Below are 18,256 nucleotides of genomic sequence, written 5' to 3'. Positions count from 1 at the left end.
TGCGGTATATATTAGGTCCTTACCTATGAAATTGGCGTTTTTGTTCATAGATATAAGTCTGATCCTAGTTTTTTTTTTTTTACAAAAGTACATACACAATTACAATAAAACTACAGTGCACTCAATAAACAACGATTTTACATACAATTAATTGTTATTTTTTATTGTTAAGTGTTCAGAATTAAGCCTTGAAAATAGGTCTTTTCATGTGCTGTCGGTTCGAGTATTAAAATTACTTATATTTTTCTAATGGTACCAATTTTCAAGAAATGGAGATATTGAAAACATACCTTAAAGGTGTCAAAAATTACTGGAAAAATTTTGTTTGGTTTGAATTAGCCATCAAAAAAATATCCGCAAAATTAATTGTATGGAAATTCGTGTTTCGTTGAAATTCTCCGTACAAAACGCCAATTTCATAGGTAATGACCTAATAGTACAAAAAAATCAGCCATATCGTATCTGGAGGAAACTTGGTATGATTTGTTAATTATTTTTGTTTTAATTGTAAAAAAATGGCTGAAATGTAATGATGTGATATATTTTTAGAATCGCCTCAAAAAGCCCTTTCATATGATACCACACACGTAAGGTTTCTGAAAAAAAAAATTATTTTCCCACACAGTAAAAAACAATGACTCAGCAGTCCCCTCCTAAGGGAATTTTTTTTAGGAACTGCGGGTTAAAAATTTTGTTTTGACCTCTAGTATGCCTGTGCCAAACGGCTAGCCTGTACATCGTTTGCGGTTTTTTAAAGTGATCAGGTTAGACTAGTAATGTCACCTTTGTCATACATCCTCGAAAATTTGATTCTGAATTAAGGGCATAATAGCTTAAATTAAATTTAAACCCAATATTTATCATGGCGTCAGGTTCGACATTTTTATGTATATCTTGCATGTTGGAATAAATGTGTGATCTGATTCAAATGTAGGTATAATCATCAATGTTGGGTTTATTGTTTACGAATAACATGGGACTAGAACTGAACACTTTACCATTTTTCTTATAAAATATAAGTTCGAGTTTGAGTTCATGTTTGGAGTCCAGCGCCGCGTCGATCTCCTGCCGATGTTCGTCCCGAGTGTCCGCGCCGTGGAGAAACTTGCAGGCGCAGCCCTTAAAATGCAAATAAAATTATCACACAAACCATATCAGACATTTTACATAATGCAAATTAGTTGAGAGACAATAATAAGCTTAGTCGTACATTGAGATATGAAAACGATGTAGACTTTATCCGCGCGGACTCGGTATTATTATTTACAGATGTAGTAGGTACCATAGTCTAATAAAACATGGTCTTCTCTTCCCAGAGTGACACAAGCTACGTCACAATACGTCACAAAGTGGCAATGTACTTTATATAGCGCTATCGCATATTATCATATAGCGCTGTCGCATGATGACGTAGGCTTGTGTCAGTCACGTGACCACGAAAAGACGGGAAGAGAGTACCAGGCGGAGTATATTATTATACCATGTGTAGTACATAATTCTTTTTTGTCGTATTTTCTCGGAAACGTTCGTATTTGTCATGCTACTTCAGTCAACCTCAGTACGTTTTGTACTGAGACTGACTGAAATAGCAAGACACGTTCGTACGTTTCCGTGAAAATACGATGGAAAATAATTATGCACTACATCTGTATGTGTATATCTTGTGTCTAAGGATTTTTTAGTGAAAAAGGCAGTTCAGTTTCATCTAAAAACTTGTGGGTTTAATTAACTATAACCAAAATTACGATTAGGTACCTACCTACCTACTTTCATCCGGCTCGCGGTAATCTGATTAAAGGATTTAGATTTATCTAAAACGTTTTTTTAACCGGTAGGGGGGTTAATCTTGACCGGTACGAGAGAATTATGTTACGTGCCTAATATTTTTCTTTTTTCAAGCAGTGTCAGAAATGTTACTTACCTACATATTACTTAGTAATTACAATCAAAATGGTTCAGCAAAGACAGCTGATTTTAAAATATTTTATTACTTAGATATTCTTTTTAAAATCAACGAAAAGGAATAAAGCATTGATAGTGTGTTCGAGAAACGGAAAACGGAGAAAAATAGAGATAAGTAAACCCTCCAGTGAATGAACACCCCCCAGTGAATGAACAAAATCACGTTTTTTGTCTAAAATAAGAAATACAGCAACTTCCACCACTTTTCGTATTTTTTTTCTTATTAACAACTCTATTTTCTATGCAATGGCAACCCGTGATAAATTTATTTTCGACCAGTTTGAATGTGACTGGCATTTGAAGTTTACAGGTTTCTGGTTTTGAAGTTTTGTAAGGAAAAATTAGATCCCAGGTAAGTACAGTGTACGTTTGGAGCAACATATGAAGTGCTTATTTAATGTTTACCTGTACAAAGTTGAGTTATTTGGTTTGATTGGAAACCTTCTATAAATGTACACTTTGTCAGCGTATTATGCTATTAAGTCTTTATTTTTTATAGTTCCATTACTGGCTTATCAAATGTTCTAAAACCAGTAAATGAACGGTGTGTTCAATTACTGGTGTAGTCTAGATTTACATTTTTTTCAAAATTTATATGTAAACGAAATGGTATTGAGCTTGTTTTTTGTGATTCTGCATAGAAAACGATTCTGATTCATTCAGCCAGTATTGGAACAAACCAAATTTCTATAGTCCATTTACTAGATTTTTCATGCCTATGTATGAACAATACATAATTTGGCTTGTTCATTTACTAGATTTCTACTAATTCTATGTATGAACAATATAACCACGAATAATGCAATGACAAGTTTATTATTTTAAGCATTACTTGCTGAGCCTGACCTATTTTCATCAAAATATGCACGTTATTTCTTGTTTTAAAAATTGATTCTCTTTTTCTTATTAATATGTAACGGGTTGCTGTGTTATTGGTGAATAACCATCATTTTATTGAATTTAAATCAATATGAAGGGATAAAAAGATATGAACGCTTTAGCTATACCTACTAAAATAGAGCTACAAACGGTTTTTATGTTAAAAATGTTTTTATTTCAGATTAAAAAGATGTAAATAATGTTCATTCACTGGGTTTTGCGGTGTTCATTCACTAGTTTTTATGTTCATTCATTAGGTTTTTGGGTACTTTTTGATAAAATCTGCTATAACTCAAAAACTATGAAAATAATAAAAAATCGCAGAAATTACTTTCTTGTTTATTAAATGAGGATTGATAAAATTGCAGTTAATTATTCCAATTATTAATGAATGCTGAGAAATGATTTTTCAAACTTGGATATTTGCTTAAGTGTTCATTCACTGGAGGTCTTACCCTACTCCTAAAAATACGTGTGATACCTCATTAGATTCGTAATGATATCTAGAAAAATGTATTCGAAGCGTGTATTAGCACACAAAATGTTACAAAAGTTATTAACAAAAAAAGGGAGAAAAAAGTAGATTTTTCTTATTTCCCAAATATCTCGAAAAGGATTAATATTTAATAAACCAAAATTAATATCATAAAAGAGGAGGATATTTCCAATCAAAAATTCCATACTTCCAGAACTGTATCTCCATTATTTATACTTTTTATTCAACGCTGAACACAGCCCTACGCGTCTCATTTTCGGGAAACGCGCGCGGCGTGAAAAAAGTATTAAATATTCACTGAAAAATTAAAAAAAAAAATGATGTATTCAAAACATGTCAACAAATGTAATACTTGTAGAAATTTATCTTAAAGTTATTTTTCAACAAGTTAGGCAATTGTTAATGAACAAAATTTTCTCGAAATTCCTTCTTTATTGAAAACGAAAAAAAATTTATAAATAACTATTGTAAAATTTCCTCGCTTTCGAGAACCCTTCCCATATTGAATTGAATTGAATTTTTTTTTTTTTTTTTTTTCATTTATTTATTAACACAAAATTATACATATATTCAAAGAATTATGACAGCGAACAAAGCCCCCTGGGGCTTAACTGCCGCTGTAATCGCTCTAATTTACTTTTAATATTATATTAAGCTATGGAGTATTTCATTTCACGAAGTCGGCAATCATGTTTCTTATTGTGAGGTGTTAGAGTCTAGATTCCGCAAGTGCCCTGTCTTCGTGATATGAGATATTCCTGTAAGTGTGACGTATACATATAATTTACTTAACTAAGATATAGGGCTTTCAATATTTGTTTACACTTATGTGGGTTGTTACTTATATTATTATAAGTTACTTCGGGTAGTTCGTTTAGGGTATGTGGTAACAAATATTCCCAACGTCGTTTCCCATATGTATTAACACACTTTGGTAGGACAAATCGAGGCAAATAGGATAACTTTCGTAAATGTTGAGGTCTACAATTTATTGAAATAGCCTTTATTCCTGACATATACATTTTTACATTTTCTTACACTATACAGGTGTCATGATTTTTGTATTTACATTGAATTTAAGCAAACGCGTTTATGATTTTTTGTGAACGCAGTGTTATTATAAATACGATTAAAAAGGCAACACCCAACAGATTATCATCATACGTTTTGAACGCACCAATAATTGATATTATACTGGCAACACTGAACTTTTCATGAATATGATTGGGTCAAACTTACCAATGGGACTGTTGCTAAACTCTGATTGGTCAGGTTTGACAGTTAGTATCAACCAATCAGCAATGATAATTTGCCCGCCATTTTTTAGTCATGGCGGTTAGGAGGTTTGGTGTCGTGGAGGCATTCTTGGGAGAACCATCAAGCGGTACAGTCAAGGAGAAGTAGAGTTATACAACATCTCAGAAGTGTCCAGAACCTGCCTACATGGTGGATATACTTACCACGGAGTGTACGTAAGTACTATTTCAACTATCCTGATACACAATTAGACATTGTTAATCCATAGTATTTAGATAATTGAATAGTAACGGGTTTAGATGTTGAGAAACATCGGTATCTTAACTAAATTCTTTACAGCATGTCTGTAGTTATAATGGTTTCAAATACATGCAAAGTTAATAGTAAATTCAGGTATAAAATTCTTTGTTCGTTCATTCTCTGACTACCTACAAAAAAAAAAAAAACTATATGGATAAGATTCCATTGAGTTTATCTTTTGCCCAGTTTGTTTTATTTAATAGGTTGGAATTTATAAATATCTAAATAGCAGGTAAAACGGAATCGCCCTAAGTATATGTTATATGTTCATAGCTCCATGTATTTCTTCTTATAATATTAATTATTTTCAATTTCGAACAATAAATCCATACTTTTGTGAATTACACCACAAATGAAAGTTAATCATGGTAGAAATGGAAGGATTTGTTTTTGTAGTTGCTTCAATCGATTCAAGTAAAGATAATTTAGCTTGTGATACGTTGTGATACGTCATTCATTGTATAAAAGTTTGCAATACGTTTGTACAATACGTTGTTAACGGGTCTAGATGTTTAATATTACATGAGAATGTTTCATTTTATGTTCGTATTTACATGATGCTACTCATAGCAATTAATGATGAATGGCAATGCGGATAAAGATAACCAGTATAACTCTGACCTTCGTCTACACCCGTTGTTATCACGGTCACGTAGTTCAAGCTATATTGGACTCTTGAGGTCAGTTTTATTAAGAAAAGTGTGTGAATAGCATATCTGGGGTTTGTTTCAAGACGCGAGTGTTCGTCTAGATTTTTGTTTATGGACGTGAGCATGCGTCTAGATTTGTGTTTGATGACGTGAGCGTGCGTCTAGATTTGTGTTTGATGACGTGAGCGTGCGTCTAGATTTGTGTTTGATGACGTGAGCGTGCGTCTAGATTTGTGTTTGATGACGTGAGCGTGCGTCTAGATTGTGTTTGATGACGTGAGCGTGCGTCTAGATTTGTGTTTGATGACGTGAGCGTGCGTCTAGATATGTGTTTGATGACGTGAGCGTGCGTCTTGATTTTGTTTGATGACGTGAGCGTGCGTCTAGAATTGTTTGATGACGTGAGCGTGCGTCTAGATTTGTTTGATGACGTGAGCGTGCGTCTAGATTTGTGTTTGATGCCGTGAGCGTGCGTCAAAATTTTGTTTGAGACGTGAGTGTGCGTCTAGATTTGTGTGTATAGTCTAGATTTTTGATTGAGGTCGTGAGCCGGCGTCTAGATTTTTCCTCAGAGTGAGTCTAGATTTTTGTCTGAGTGACTGTGAGTACAGTCTGGGATTTATATGAGATGTGAGCAGCGCCACAATGTACACTCACACTGTTGGCACTCACTTCATTGAAGATGTATACTTACCAAAATTGTCATAGCTAGCGAGTTTAGCTTACGATAGTGGCAAGATGTACGGAACGGATTAAGATTAACAGAACGAGGTGTTTGAAATAGTCTTAATTACATAGAATATGTTAGTGTATGTTAAAGATCCACTACTAAAGCTCCCGAGTACTATGTAATATGTTATATAGGGGAAATCAATTCGAGTTCTAGGTGAATGAGTAAGAAAAGAGAGCTCATTGTCTAGGAAAACCCTTGTTTAGGTTAAATGTAGCCATCGCTGTCTATCGCATGCTACGAGTTCTTTCGAAAGTCAAGCCTTACGTTAGGGTTCTGTCTAGGCTGTGATGATGATGACGATGCTCATAATGATGATGAGTATGAGTATGAGGATGAGGATGAGGATGAGTATGAGGATGAGTATGAGGATGAGTATGAGGATGAGTATGAGGATGAGTATGAGGATGAGTATGAGGATGAGGATGAGTATGAGGATGAGTATGAAGATGAGGATGGGGATGAGTACGAGGATGAGGATGAGGATGAGAATGAGGATGAGTATAAGGAAAGATACATGGTTTGGGAACAATCTTACAAAAACCATCTAGTCCAAACTAAGCAAGCTTGTAATTGATAAGTTTATTTATTTGTTTTAGATCATGTCAAGAACATCTGCCTCCAGTGAGACTGCTGGGCGCCTTCCGTTGGTCCTGAGAAAAAACCGAATAATAAGTATGTCAAGTGAGAGCTCGGATGACGATATACCTCCGATAATTGTTAGAAGACGTCACCGCCCCATCGTTAGCAATAACGATGATAATGATGGATTGAACACTAGCACGCGCGAGGGTACAAAGCGCAAACAAGACGTTGCAGATGAGAGCGCACATTCTAATTCAAAGCGCCGTAAATCAGGAGGATCTGGCAGCACCGTCAACGTTAAAGATTTGATTGAAGCACTTAACAGCAGAAGTAAACCGTCCATCAGTTCTCATCAAATGTTGAATGCTTTACCGGAGTTCGATCCTGATAATAAGAGTCAAAATATCGAGATCTGGTTGCACAAGGTAAATGAGTACGCTCGAATATATGAATGGGACGATGTCCAAACATCTCACTATGCGACGCAAAAGTTGGTTGGTACAGCTAAGAAATGGCTTTATTCGCTACCAAGCCTGAATTTTACGTGGCCAGACTGGCAAGTAAAACTACGTCGTGCCTTTCCAATCGACGACAACTTTGCACTTATGTTGGAAGAAATGTTTGCTCGAAAAACTAAAGCCGATGAGAGTTTGCGCACATATTTCTACGACAAATTGATGCTGTTGAATAGATGCGAGATCACCGGGAAAAAGGCAGTAGATTGTCTTATTCACGGCATATCGGATGTATCGATGAGAAATAGTGCGCAGGCACTTAAATGCGTAGAGCCGGAAGACTTATTACAATATTTTGTAATTCAACAACCCGAAAAAGCCTTCTCATTCACACAAAAGAAACGGGGCTATGCTGAAGGAATGGAAAGAAGAATGTTTCGCAAGATACGTTGTTTTAACTGCGGTGTTGATGGACACACATCAAATAGATGTCCTCAGAAGAAAGAAATTCCGAATACGAAGTCATCGAGCTGCTTTAATTGTAAAGAAGAGGGACATCGATTTAGTAACTGTCCCAAGACACTTATGAAGTGTAAAGCTTGTGGCATGATTGGCCACAATGATCAAAACTGTCGGTTTCCCTCTTCTAAAAACGCAACGAAGACTGAAAAGGTGTTAAATATTGTTAGTTCTAATACCAATGAAAAATTTGTTAAAGAAATTGATGTTAATAATAAATCAGTACATGCTTACATTGACTTTGGTAGCGACTGTTCCCTTATGAATTCAACCGAAGCTGAAAACTTAAAATTGGACAAAATGTTCTCTGATTTACCGGCAATAAAAGGATTTGGCAATTTCCTTGTATCACCCATGCATAAATCCAAAGTGACAGTCCAGGTTGATGAAGTGCGCACTGAGGTCATAGTTTATGTAGTACCCGATAAATATTTACATGTACCGGTACTAATAGGTCAGAATTTTACGGAATTGCCTCAGGTGTTAGTCGTTAAGGATAGCAAAAATTTGTTTTTCTTTAACAATCCTTCAGAAGAATCTGAGTCAGGATCGAGTTCTAACATTGTCAAGTTGGTAAACATTGATAATTTAACTCTGACTGGAATTCACTTTGTACCGGTACAGATTAATGAACCTTATAATGGTAATGTGTATGTGGAGGAACAAGTGCGATTAATTCCTGGTAAGGAGTATCGAGTACTCCAGGGCGCATATCAATTTAAAGACGGCATAAGTGAAATACTTGTTTCGAATATGACAAATGCTCCTGTAACTCTGAAAAAAGGCACCTTGTTAAGTCGAGCTTTTCCGTTTAAGGAAGTCAATATGGTCGATGTACGACGAATCACTGGGAATAATAATAAAACTTTACCTCCGATTAACATAGACGAAATACAAGTGGGCCCGAATATAAACAACGAAACCAAGGTAAAGTTACATAGCTTGCTACAAAAATATCGGGAATGTTTCGCGAACTCACTAGACGAAATTGGTTGTGCTCCTAAAGAATTCGAGATGAAAATAGATCTGAAGGACGATAAACCGATTGCTTATCGACCATATAGGCTTTCTCATTCTGAAAGAGTTAAGGTTAGGGAAACTATCTCAGATCTTCTTAAAAATGACATAATCAGGGAGTCTAGCTCGGACTATGCCAGTCCAATATTAATGGTTAGGAAGAAAAATGGAGACCAGAGATTGTGCGTTGATTATAGGGCATTAAATGCAAAAACTGTTAAAGATAGGTATCCACTCCCTATTATTGAGGACCAAGTAGGAAACCTTAGTGGAAACAAGTACTTCTCTACCTTAGACATGGCATCAGGCTATTACCAGGTACCACTATCTGAAGGAAGCAAACACTTATCAGCTTTCGTCACCCCGGACGGCCACTACGAATTTAATCGTATGCCGTTCGGGTTAGCTAATGCACCTGCAGTGTTCCAGAAGATGGTAAATAAAATATTAGGCGCAAGTCGGTTCGAGTCCGTACTTGCATACATGGATGACTTGCTTATTCCAACCACAACGCTGAGCGAAGGCTTTGAAAAACTTGAGCAAGTATTGAAGTTGATAAAGGAATATGGTCTTACCTTAAAGCTTTCGAAGTGTCGCTTTTTCTCCACGTCAATTGAATATCTTGGGTACGAAGTTTCGGAACAAGGTATCCAACCAAGTCGGCACAAGACTACTGCGATTGAACAATTTCCAACGCCTAGAAATATACACGAAACAAGGCAATTCCTTGGATTGGCCAGCTATTTTAGAAAATTTGTAAAAGGGTTTGGTGAAATGGCACGTCCTCTAACTACACTTTTAAAGAAAGGTTCTGACTGGAGATGGACTGATGCAGAAGAGAACGCCTTCTCAAGTCTAAAGAATGTACTGTGTAGTAGACCGGTATTGGCTCTTTACGATCATACAGCCCAGACCGAGTTACACACAGATGCAAGTTCTCTTGGGATTGGAGGAATACTTATGCAACGGCAAAAAGGTACAAATGAACTCAAACCTGTGGCGTATTTTAGCCGTCAGACCTCTCCGGAAGAAAAAGTTTACCATTCCTACGAACTGGAAACTCTAGCAGTGGTTTGTTCACTGAGGAAGTTTAGAGTATATTTACTGGGTCGTCCATTCAAAATTTTTACAGATTGTCAAGCTCTCCGTCTGACCCTAACCAAGAAAGATCTCGTACCGCGGATAGCAAGATGGCTTTTACAGATGGGAGAGTACGATTATGAAATAGAGTACCGTCCAGGTGACCGCATGATGCACGTCGATGCATTAAGTCGAAACCCTGTGGAAGTCCCCAACGACGATTGTAACCCCGAAAATGTTATTTCTGTTCTCCGCATTGAACAAAGTGATTGGCTGGTTACATTGCAATTAGGTGATTCGGATACAAGTAGAATAATCAAAACGTTAAAACCTGAGATGGACGAAGAATACGTGGATATAAAGAAACATTACGTACTTAAGAATAATGTACTATACCGAAAAGTAAGAGATCATGATGAGGATACTTTGAAACTGGTAATACCCAAAGGAGCAAGGTGGCAGATATGTCGTCTCAACCACGATGAAGTGGGACATTTTGGCATTAACAAGACTCTTGAGCGTATACAAAGTCAATATTGGTTTCCCAAAATGGCCCGCTTTGTAAAAAAATACGTGAGTGCGTGCCTTGAATGTGCATACAACAAGGACAACAAAAAACCAGGAAAAAAAGGACACATCTATCCCATTGAGAAAATGAGTGTTCCCTTTCAAACGATCCACATTGATCACCTTGGACCTTTCCTTAAGAGTAAACGACAAAATGTTTATATCCTAACTGTGGTTGACGGTTTTTCGAAATATGTTTTTGTAAGACCGGTGAAGAACACCAAAAGCAATACAACAATAAAAACTTTGGAAAACATATTCCAGGACTTTGGTACACCAGAACGTATTATATCTGACAGGGGAACAGCGTTTACGTCTGGTCAGTTTAAACAATTTTGTGCTGAAAGACATATCAAACATGTTCTTAATGCTGTCGCTTGTCCACGTGCCAATGGACAAGCGGAACGCGTTAATCAGGTAATCTTAAATGCATTAGCAGCACAAAATTCGTTACAAAATGAAAAAGACTGGGATTTAGCTGTCCCAAAGGTGCAGTTTGGTATTAACAGTACAGTAAATGCCACAACAGGAAAAACTCCTTCGGAGGTACTTTTCGGCATGAGACTAAAAGGTATCCCTGATAGCATGTTTAGAGAACTTGTTGCCGAGACTAACGGGCATCAAGACTTACATGAATTAAGAAAAGAAATCAAGGTTACAATTGATGAAAGACAAGATAAAATGAAAAAGTCACATGATTCGAAAACAAAACCTGCGGACCAGTATAAAGTTGGCGACTTGGTTAAAATAACAAAAATTTCTTTTGCGGAAAATCCAGGTCAAAGCAAAAAACTTTTACCCAAATTCATAGGTCCATACAAAATTACTAAGATATTAGGTAATGACAGGTACGAAATCACTAATATCCCTGGTTTCATAAAGTCAAAGAAATACTGTTCTGTAGTCTCAGCTGACCGAATGAGACCATGGATTAATGTTAAAGCCCTCAATGTTATGACTGACAATGACGATAGCAGTTCTGACTCAGATTCTACTTAGGTTAATTATGTCCGATTTGAAGTATACTGTCATATGTTTGTGTATAATTGTAGAATCTCTGTAATAAGCGTACATAGCTTTAATTAAGATAAACTATCAGTAAAATGGCCTAATGTCATGATTGCAAGTGATTGCTTATAAATCTTATAATGTACCTATCTCTAATTATTTATTAGTGTACTGTTAAACAATAATGTTATTAATGTTATAAAAACAAAAATAATAATATGAAATTTGGTTACTTCATTCGTTTTATTGTATAATGCATTGCATTCCTATGATATTTTCTTGGTTTTATTTTTACGTGCGCCGGAGTCTGCACGTAGTCTGATGGCCGAATGTCATGATTTTTGTATTTACATTGAATTTAAGCAAACGCGTTTATGATTTTTTGTGAACGCAGTGTTATTATAAATACGATTAAAAAGGCAACACCCAACAGATTATCATCATACGTTTTGAACGCACCAATAATTGATATTATACTGGCAACACTGAACTTTTCATGAATATGATTGGGTCAAACTTACCAATGGGACTGTTGCTAAACTCTGATTGGTCAGGTTTGACAGTTAGTATCAACCAATCAGCAATGATAATTTGCCCGCCATTTTTTAGTCATGGCGGTTAGGAGGTTTGGTGTCGTGGAGGCATTCTTGGGAGAACCATCAAGCGGTACAGTCAAGGAGAAGTAGAGTTATACAACACAGGTATTTATCTATGTTTTATTTTATTTATTTATGTTTCTACTCTTTTCTTTTGTTTATTTTTCTTTGTCAGGCTGTCCTTGACATAGGCCTCCTCCAGGCGTCGCCACTCCTCGCGGTTTTTTGAGAGTCTTCTCCAGTCTGCAGGAAAGTCATCTTCCCATCTCTTGTACGGTTTACATTGTGGACTTTTCTTTCCTCTTGGGTACCATTCTGTGACATCTTTTGTCCATTTGTCCTTTTGTGAGCGCATCATGTGCCCTGTCCACTTCCATTTAAGTGTTCGGATTCTCTGGGAAACGTCTTCTATTTTGGTCGTTTTCCTAATATCTGAAAGTCTGCATCGGTCTCTTAGTTTTATTCCCAGCATACTCCTCTCCATACTTTGTTGAGTGACTTTGACTTTGTGCTCATTTTCCTTGGTTAAGGCCCAGGTTTCACAGCCATATGTTAATACTGGAAGTATACATGAGTTGTAAATTTTTCTTTTCCCAGAGATTGGCATTGAATTTGATTTCATAATTTCTTTTAGAGACCAGTATCTAGCCCAGCTGTTTGTAATTCTTCTTTGGATTTCTTGTGTTTGTTGTTTGTGTGGAGATATTAGTTGACCTAAATATATATAGTCTTTTACATATTCTATTTCTTGATTTTTTATTATTATTGGTTCTTCGTTTTTACTATTAGTCATAGCCTTCGTTTTAGAGACATTCATCGTTAGGCCAACTTTTTCGCTTTCATCGGTAAGCTGGATGAGCATGTCTTGTAGAGACTTGGAATCGGTAGCAAATAGGACTAAATCGTCTGCAAATCTGAGGTGTGTTAATTTGGATCCATTAATCTTTATTCCGTAACAGTCCCAGTTTAGGTTTCTAAATACATACTCTAGTACTGCAGAGAAGAGTTTTGGTGAGAGTGGGTCTCCCTGTCGTACCCCTCTTTGGATTTTGAATTCTTCTCCTTGTGTCTCTAGGCGGATCTTTGAGGTGCTTCCCATATACCTGCTTAATAAGATCACGTTACAAAAGTTCTGAAAAAAATAATAGTTTGGTTGAAATATTGTTTTATATTTTACAATTTTACCTTGAGTTTTCGTTTTTCGTCAATTTTCTATGTTATTCTAAAACTTATTTTAAGCAAACTATTATTAACTTTATTAAAACTTTTATAATGTGATCTTATTAAGCATGTATATGAGAAGGGTTCTAGAAAGCGACAAAATTTTACAATAGTTATTTATATATTTTTTTTCGTTTTCAATAAAGAAGGATGTTAGAGAAAATTTTGTTGATTAACAATTGCATAACTTATTAAAAAAATAACTTTAAGATTTTATACAAGTAGTACATTTGTTAACATGTTTTAAATACACCATATTTTTTAAAAAAATTTCAAGTAATATTTAATATCTTTAAAATTTTATTTAATGTTACGCGGAGGGCTGTGTTCAGCGTTGAATAAAAAGTATAAATAATGGAGATACAGCAAGTATGTATATTCTGCAAGTATGGAATGTTTGATTGAAAATATCCTAATAATATAATATATATATCACGTCAGTTGTGCCATCCGCACGGCCCAGAATTGGAAAAGTCCTGGACCGGATGGATTGCACAACTTCTGGCTAAAGTGGTTCCGATGCTCGCACTCGCGCTTGGCAGCACAATTCCAACAAGCCCTCGAGCTTGGTTCTCTCCCACCTTCCTTAACAACTGGTGTCACCTACCTGCTCTATAAGTCCGGTAGTACCACGGAAGCGAAAAACTACAGACCCATCACATGCTTGCCTACACTCTACAAGCTCCTTACATCCATTTTGAGAGCAAAAATCAACGCGCACATTGCCGCAAACAATATTCTGGCTTCCGCTCAAAATGGATGTAGGGTTGGGTCCCGTGGTACTAAAGAGCTCCTCCTCATAGACATGACCATCTGCCAACAAATCCGGCGGAACAAGGGGGCCCTCTCAGCCGCTTGGATTGACTACAAGAAGGCCTATGATTCGGTGCCTCATTCATGGTTGGGGAGGGTCTTAGAGTTGTATAAAGTTGATGCAGCTTTGAGAGCCTTCCTAAGCGCGTGTATGAGGCAGTGGACCACAGTCCTTCGTCAACCAGGAGGCGGGGATGACCCCCCTGACCCGCAGGATTTTATAAGGATTGAGCGAGGAATATTTCAGGGTGACAGTCTGAGTCCCCTATGGTTCTGCCTAGCTCTCAATCCCCTCAGTACCCTGCTGAAGGATTTGGGACTAGGTTGCCGGCTTCGGAGAGAGGGTGAAATCATTTCTCACCTTCTGTACATGGATGACCTCAAATTATTTGCACCAAATAGCCAAGACTTGTCGGAGCTACTGAAAACCACCGAAGGTTTCAGTAGTGCCATCAACATGGAGTTTGGTGTCGATAAATGTGCGGTTATGCATGTACAGCGGGGGAGGGTTGTAAATTCAACAAATTTACAACTCTCTGAGACAATGTCTTTCAGATCTATCTCTGAATCAGAAACCTATAAATACCTTGGCATGTCACAGTCGTTGGGTATTGAGGACGAGGGTATTAGACGGTCGGTGAAGGAGCGCTTTTTCAGTCGGCTCACAAAAGTCCTTAACAGTCTTTTGTCAGGAGGCAACAAAGTGCGCGCCTTCAACGCCTGGGTAATGCCCCTACTCACATACTCCTTTGGCATACTAAGGTGGACTCAGACCGAGCTGGACGCCCTGGATCGGAGGGTCCGGTCACTGCTCACCACACATCGCATGCTACACCCACGCTCGTCAGTTATGAGATTGTACATCCCACGGAAGTGTGGAGGCCGAGGCTTCCTAAACGCCAAGGATCTCCACAACCGCGAGGTGTACAATCTCAGGAATTATTTCCTTAACAACGATTGTGGGATGCATCGTGATGTGGTGGCAGTAGACAGGAACCTCACGCCGCTCTCCTTGGCAAACGAGAACTGGCGCAAACCTGTGGTACTAAGTACTGCGGATCGCAAGGCGGCATGGGAGAGTAAGGTGCTACACGGGCGGTTCTACAAGGCCCTCACGGGACCCGATGTGGACCTGCTCGCGTCGGTGAACTGGTTACGATTCGGGGACCTCTTCGGAGAAACCGAGGGTTTTGCCTGTGCAATTGCGGACGAAATGATGATGACGAACAACTATCGGAAATATATCCTGAAGGACGGTACGGTCGACATTTGTCGGGCATGCCGCCGTCCCGGAGAGTCACTCAGGCATATCATTTCCGGTTGTTCTCATCTTGCTAACGGCGAGTACTTGCACAGACATAATCTCGTAGCCAGAATTATTCACCAGCAACTTGCTCTTCTATATGGCCTTGTGGACCGCGAAGTACCGTACTACAAGTACTTACCTGCGCCTGTTCTCGAGAATGGTCGTGCCACGCTCTATTGGGATCGATCTATCATCACAGACAGGACTATTGTAGCCAATAAGCCTGACATTGTGATAATAGATCGATCGCAACGTCGGGCCGTGCTCGTTGACATCACCATCCCCCATGATGAGAATCTCGTGAAGGCCGAGAAGGACAAGTCCAGTAAGTACCTAGACTTGGCTCACGAGATAACCGCCATGTGGGATGTTGATTCGACGATCATTGTCCCGATAGTCGTTTCAGTGAACGGTCTAATAGCGAAGAGTCTCGACCAACATCTTGAGAGACTCTCGCTAGGTGGTTGGATCAAGGGTCAGATGCAGAAGGCGGTGATCTTGGACACGGCGCGGATAGTCCGCCGGTTCCTCTCTCTGCAGCCCTGACCACCGGTAGCTTGGGCCTTGCCCCGCTGCTGGCGGCACCCTAGGTTAGGTTTTTTATAATGTGTTTATATGTATTTTTTATCGTTTTGTAAGTGTTTTTATATTTTACTTTTATACTCACATTGTAAAACCCTAACCTAAGACCCTAATTGATTAAAGAAGATAATATATATATAATATTAATTTTGGTTTGTTAAATATTAATACTTTTTGAGATATTAGGGAAATAAAAAATATCTACTTTTTCCCCCTTTTTTGTTTATATCTTTTGATAACTATTTTTTGTGTGCTTATACACGCTTCGAATACATTTTTCTACGCATCATTAGTTCATTACGAATCTAATGAGGAACACGTATTTTTAGGAGTATTATCTCTATTTTTCACCGTTTTCCGTTTCTCGAACAGACTATGACGCGTATCGACCCCGTTTGCTAAGCTTGTATAGGTACATGTATATGTATATGTGTATACATTTACACATCCTCGGCCACGGACGGACAATACAAGACGAAATACCTAGTCTGAAGCGGGGTGAAAACATTAAATTGCGTTTAGAATTTTGGATATTTGTGCCAGAGAAATAAATAAATATAAATGTAAGTATATAAATCGCCTAATCGCCGTTTAATGTAAGTATTTACATTTAGTTTAGTGATAACGAATCTTTATTTTGTGTCTTTTCACCTACGAAGTTTAAATTTTATATTTGCATGCCTTACTTGGACTAAATAATTAAAATAGCAACAACTTATTGTAAGTAATCCATATTCCGCAAATAAACAATCATTCATCATTTATTCATTCATTCATACATTCATTCATCCAATCACTCATTAGATAAAGATAGTTTATTATTAAAGTAGGCATATTACAATGCGCTTATGAACGTCAAATAAAGCTACACCGGCTCCAACCCTACATCTGCCTCGAGAAGAATTAAATCCCCCCTCAATTGGAGGAGGGTATCCCAATAAGGGACCGGCAACAAAGGATAGCCGGCATTCATAGGATAGCCGGAGATCGAACGTCATGTATTCTAACCAAATTCTAACAATTACATTCAAAACGATGACTCTACCTTCTGCATGATGTGTGCCCTCGCCCACCCCGTCAGGTCACAGAATCCGTCCGAGCAGTACACGATCGGGTATGCCGGCACCTGCGCGTTGCCCAGCACGAAGTTGCTATCTGTCGACAAACGATTACTTCCATTAATTTAATCACATTACAGCCTTTATCACACAATTTCGGACCTTTACAATAAAGCTAATATACATAAAATATACATACTTAATACTTATTCTATCGTGATAATTTGTTAACAGGGTTCAAAAGTGGAAGGAAATAACAAAAAACAGAAAGCTAACAGCTCCTTTTATGAAAAACCGGTTCGAGTTTTTTACTTTCCGCCACCAATCCATTAGGAGTTATGAAAAGTTTAAGTGGCTTCCCTAATTTAGCGTTTGCAGTGTCAATGAAAATTACATTTATCTTGGAACATCCAATTCTGCAACTTTAGACCAAATTGTATTGTTTTATAAAATACAATAAATTAAAAGGCAGTCAGGACTTGCGAATAAGGTGTTTTGTACAGTTGGCTCCTGAAACGGGTAAAATATTAAAACAAGGGTGCCTTTTTATCCATTTAATTATGCCAAAATACTCGTAATGGCCCCATATTTTTATAATTATTTTGATCAGAGTTACATAGCAATACCTAAGTGAGTGAAGTAAAAAATCACGTTGTTTGAATAAACGTTTACATAATTATAAATAATAAAATGAAAATTAGTTGTACTAAATTTGGACTTTAAGTTGTACTAAAGCTGTCAATAGAGTTGAATATTATATCTGTCATAAATAGCTTCGTATGCGGTAAAGGGTTAAAAATACCTATATAATTTTAGGATATGTACCTAAGTACAATTAATCTAGTTTATAAGTAGCTGATTAACAAATGTGGACTGTATAATAATAAATAATTTCTTTATTCAGACAAATACAGTCCACATTTGTTAATCTGCTACTTATAAATTAGGTTAATTGTACTTACATAGGTATTTAATTACACAAACGGGTCTACCGCGATATAATTTCATTGTTTTTACCTTTAATTCCGACGTTTCAGCTGAGTTTAAAGTCTTACATAGGTATACTAAAATTATACATTTATTTTATTTAACCCCTTACCGCATACAAAGCCTTTTATGGTGGATATAATATTCAACTCTATAAATAAGTATACTCTATATATAAGTATAAAGAA

General features: G+C 37.2%; 1 protein-coding gene across 4 annotated transcripts in view; it reads right to left on the bottom strand.

Annotated features, from left to right (window-relative positions):
- The window catches only part of LOC134792785 (potassium voltage-gated channel subfamily H member 8-like), a 179,291-nt gene that overhangs the window by 15,724 nt on the left and 145,311 nt on the right, over window positions 1–18,256 (bottom strand). For all 4 annotated transcript variants that reach the window (XM_063764123.1, XM_063764124.1, XM_063764125.1 and 1 more), the window contains exons 3-4: window positions 17,069–17,178; window positions 999–1,119 (exon numbers count right to left, since the gene is read on the bottom strand). In XM_063764123.1, coding sequence (XP_063620193.1) covers window positions 999–1,119; window positions 17,069–17,178 — 231 coding nt within the window. The remainder of the gene's footprint in view (window positions 1–998; window positions 1,120–17,068; window positions 17,179–18,256) is intronic.

This window comes from Cydia splendana, chromosome 8, assembly GCF_910591565.1.
Source record: "Cydia splendana chromosome 8, ilCydSple1.2, whole genome shotgun sequence".
Classification (NCBI taxonomy): Eukaryota; Metazoa; Arthropoda; class Insecta; order Lepidoptera; family Tortricidae; genus Cydia; species Cydia splendana.
The sequence above is the reverse complement of the archived record's forward strand: the minus strand, read 5'-3'. Positions and strand labels throughout refer to the sequence as shown.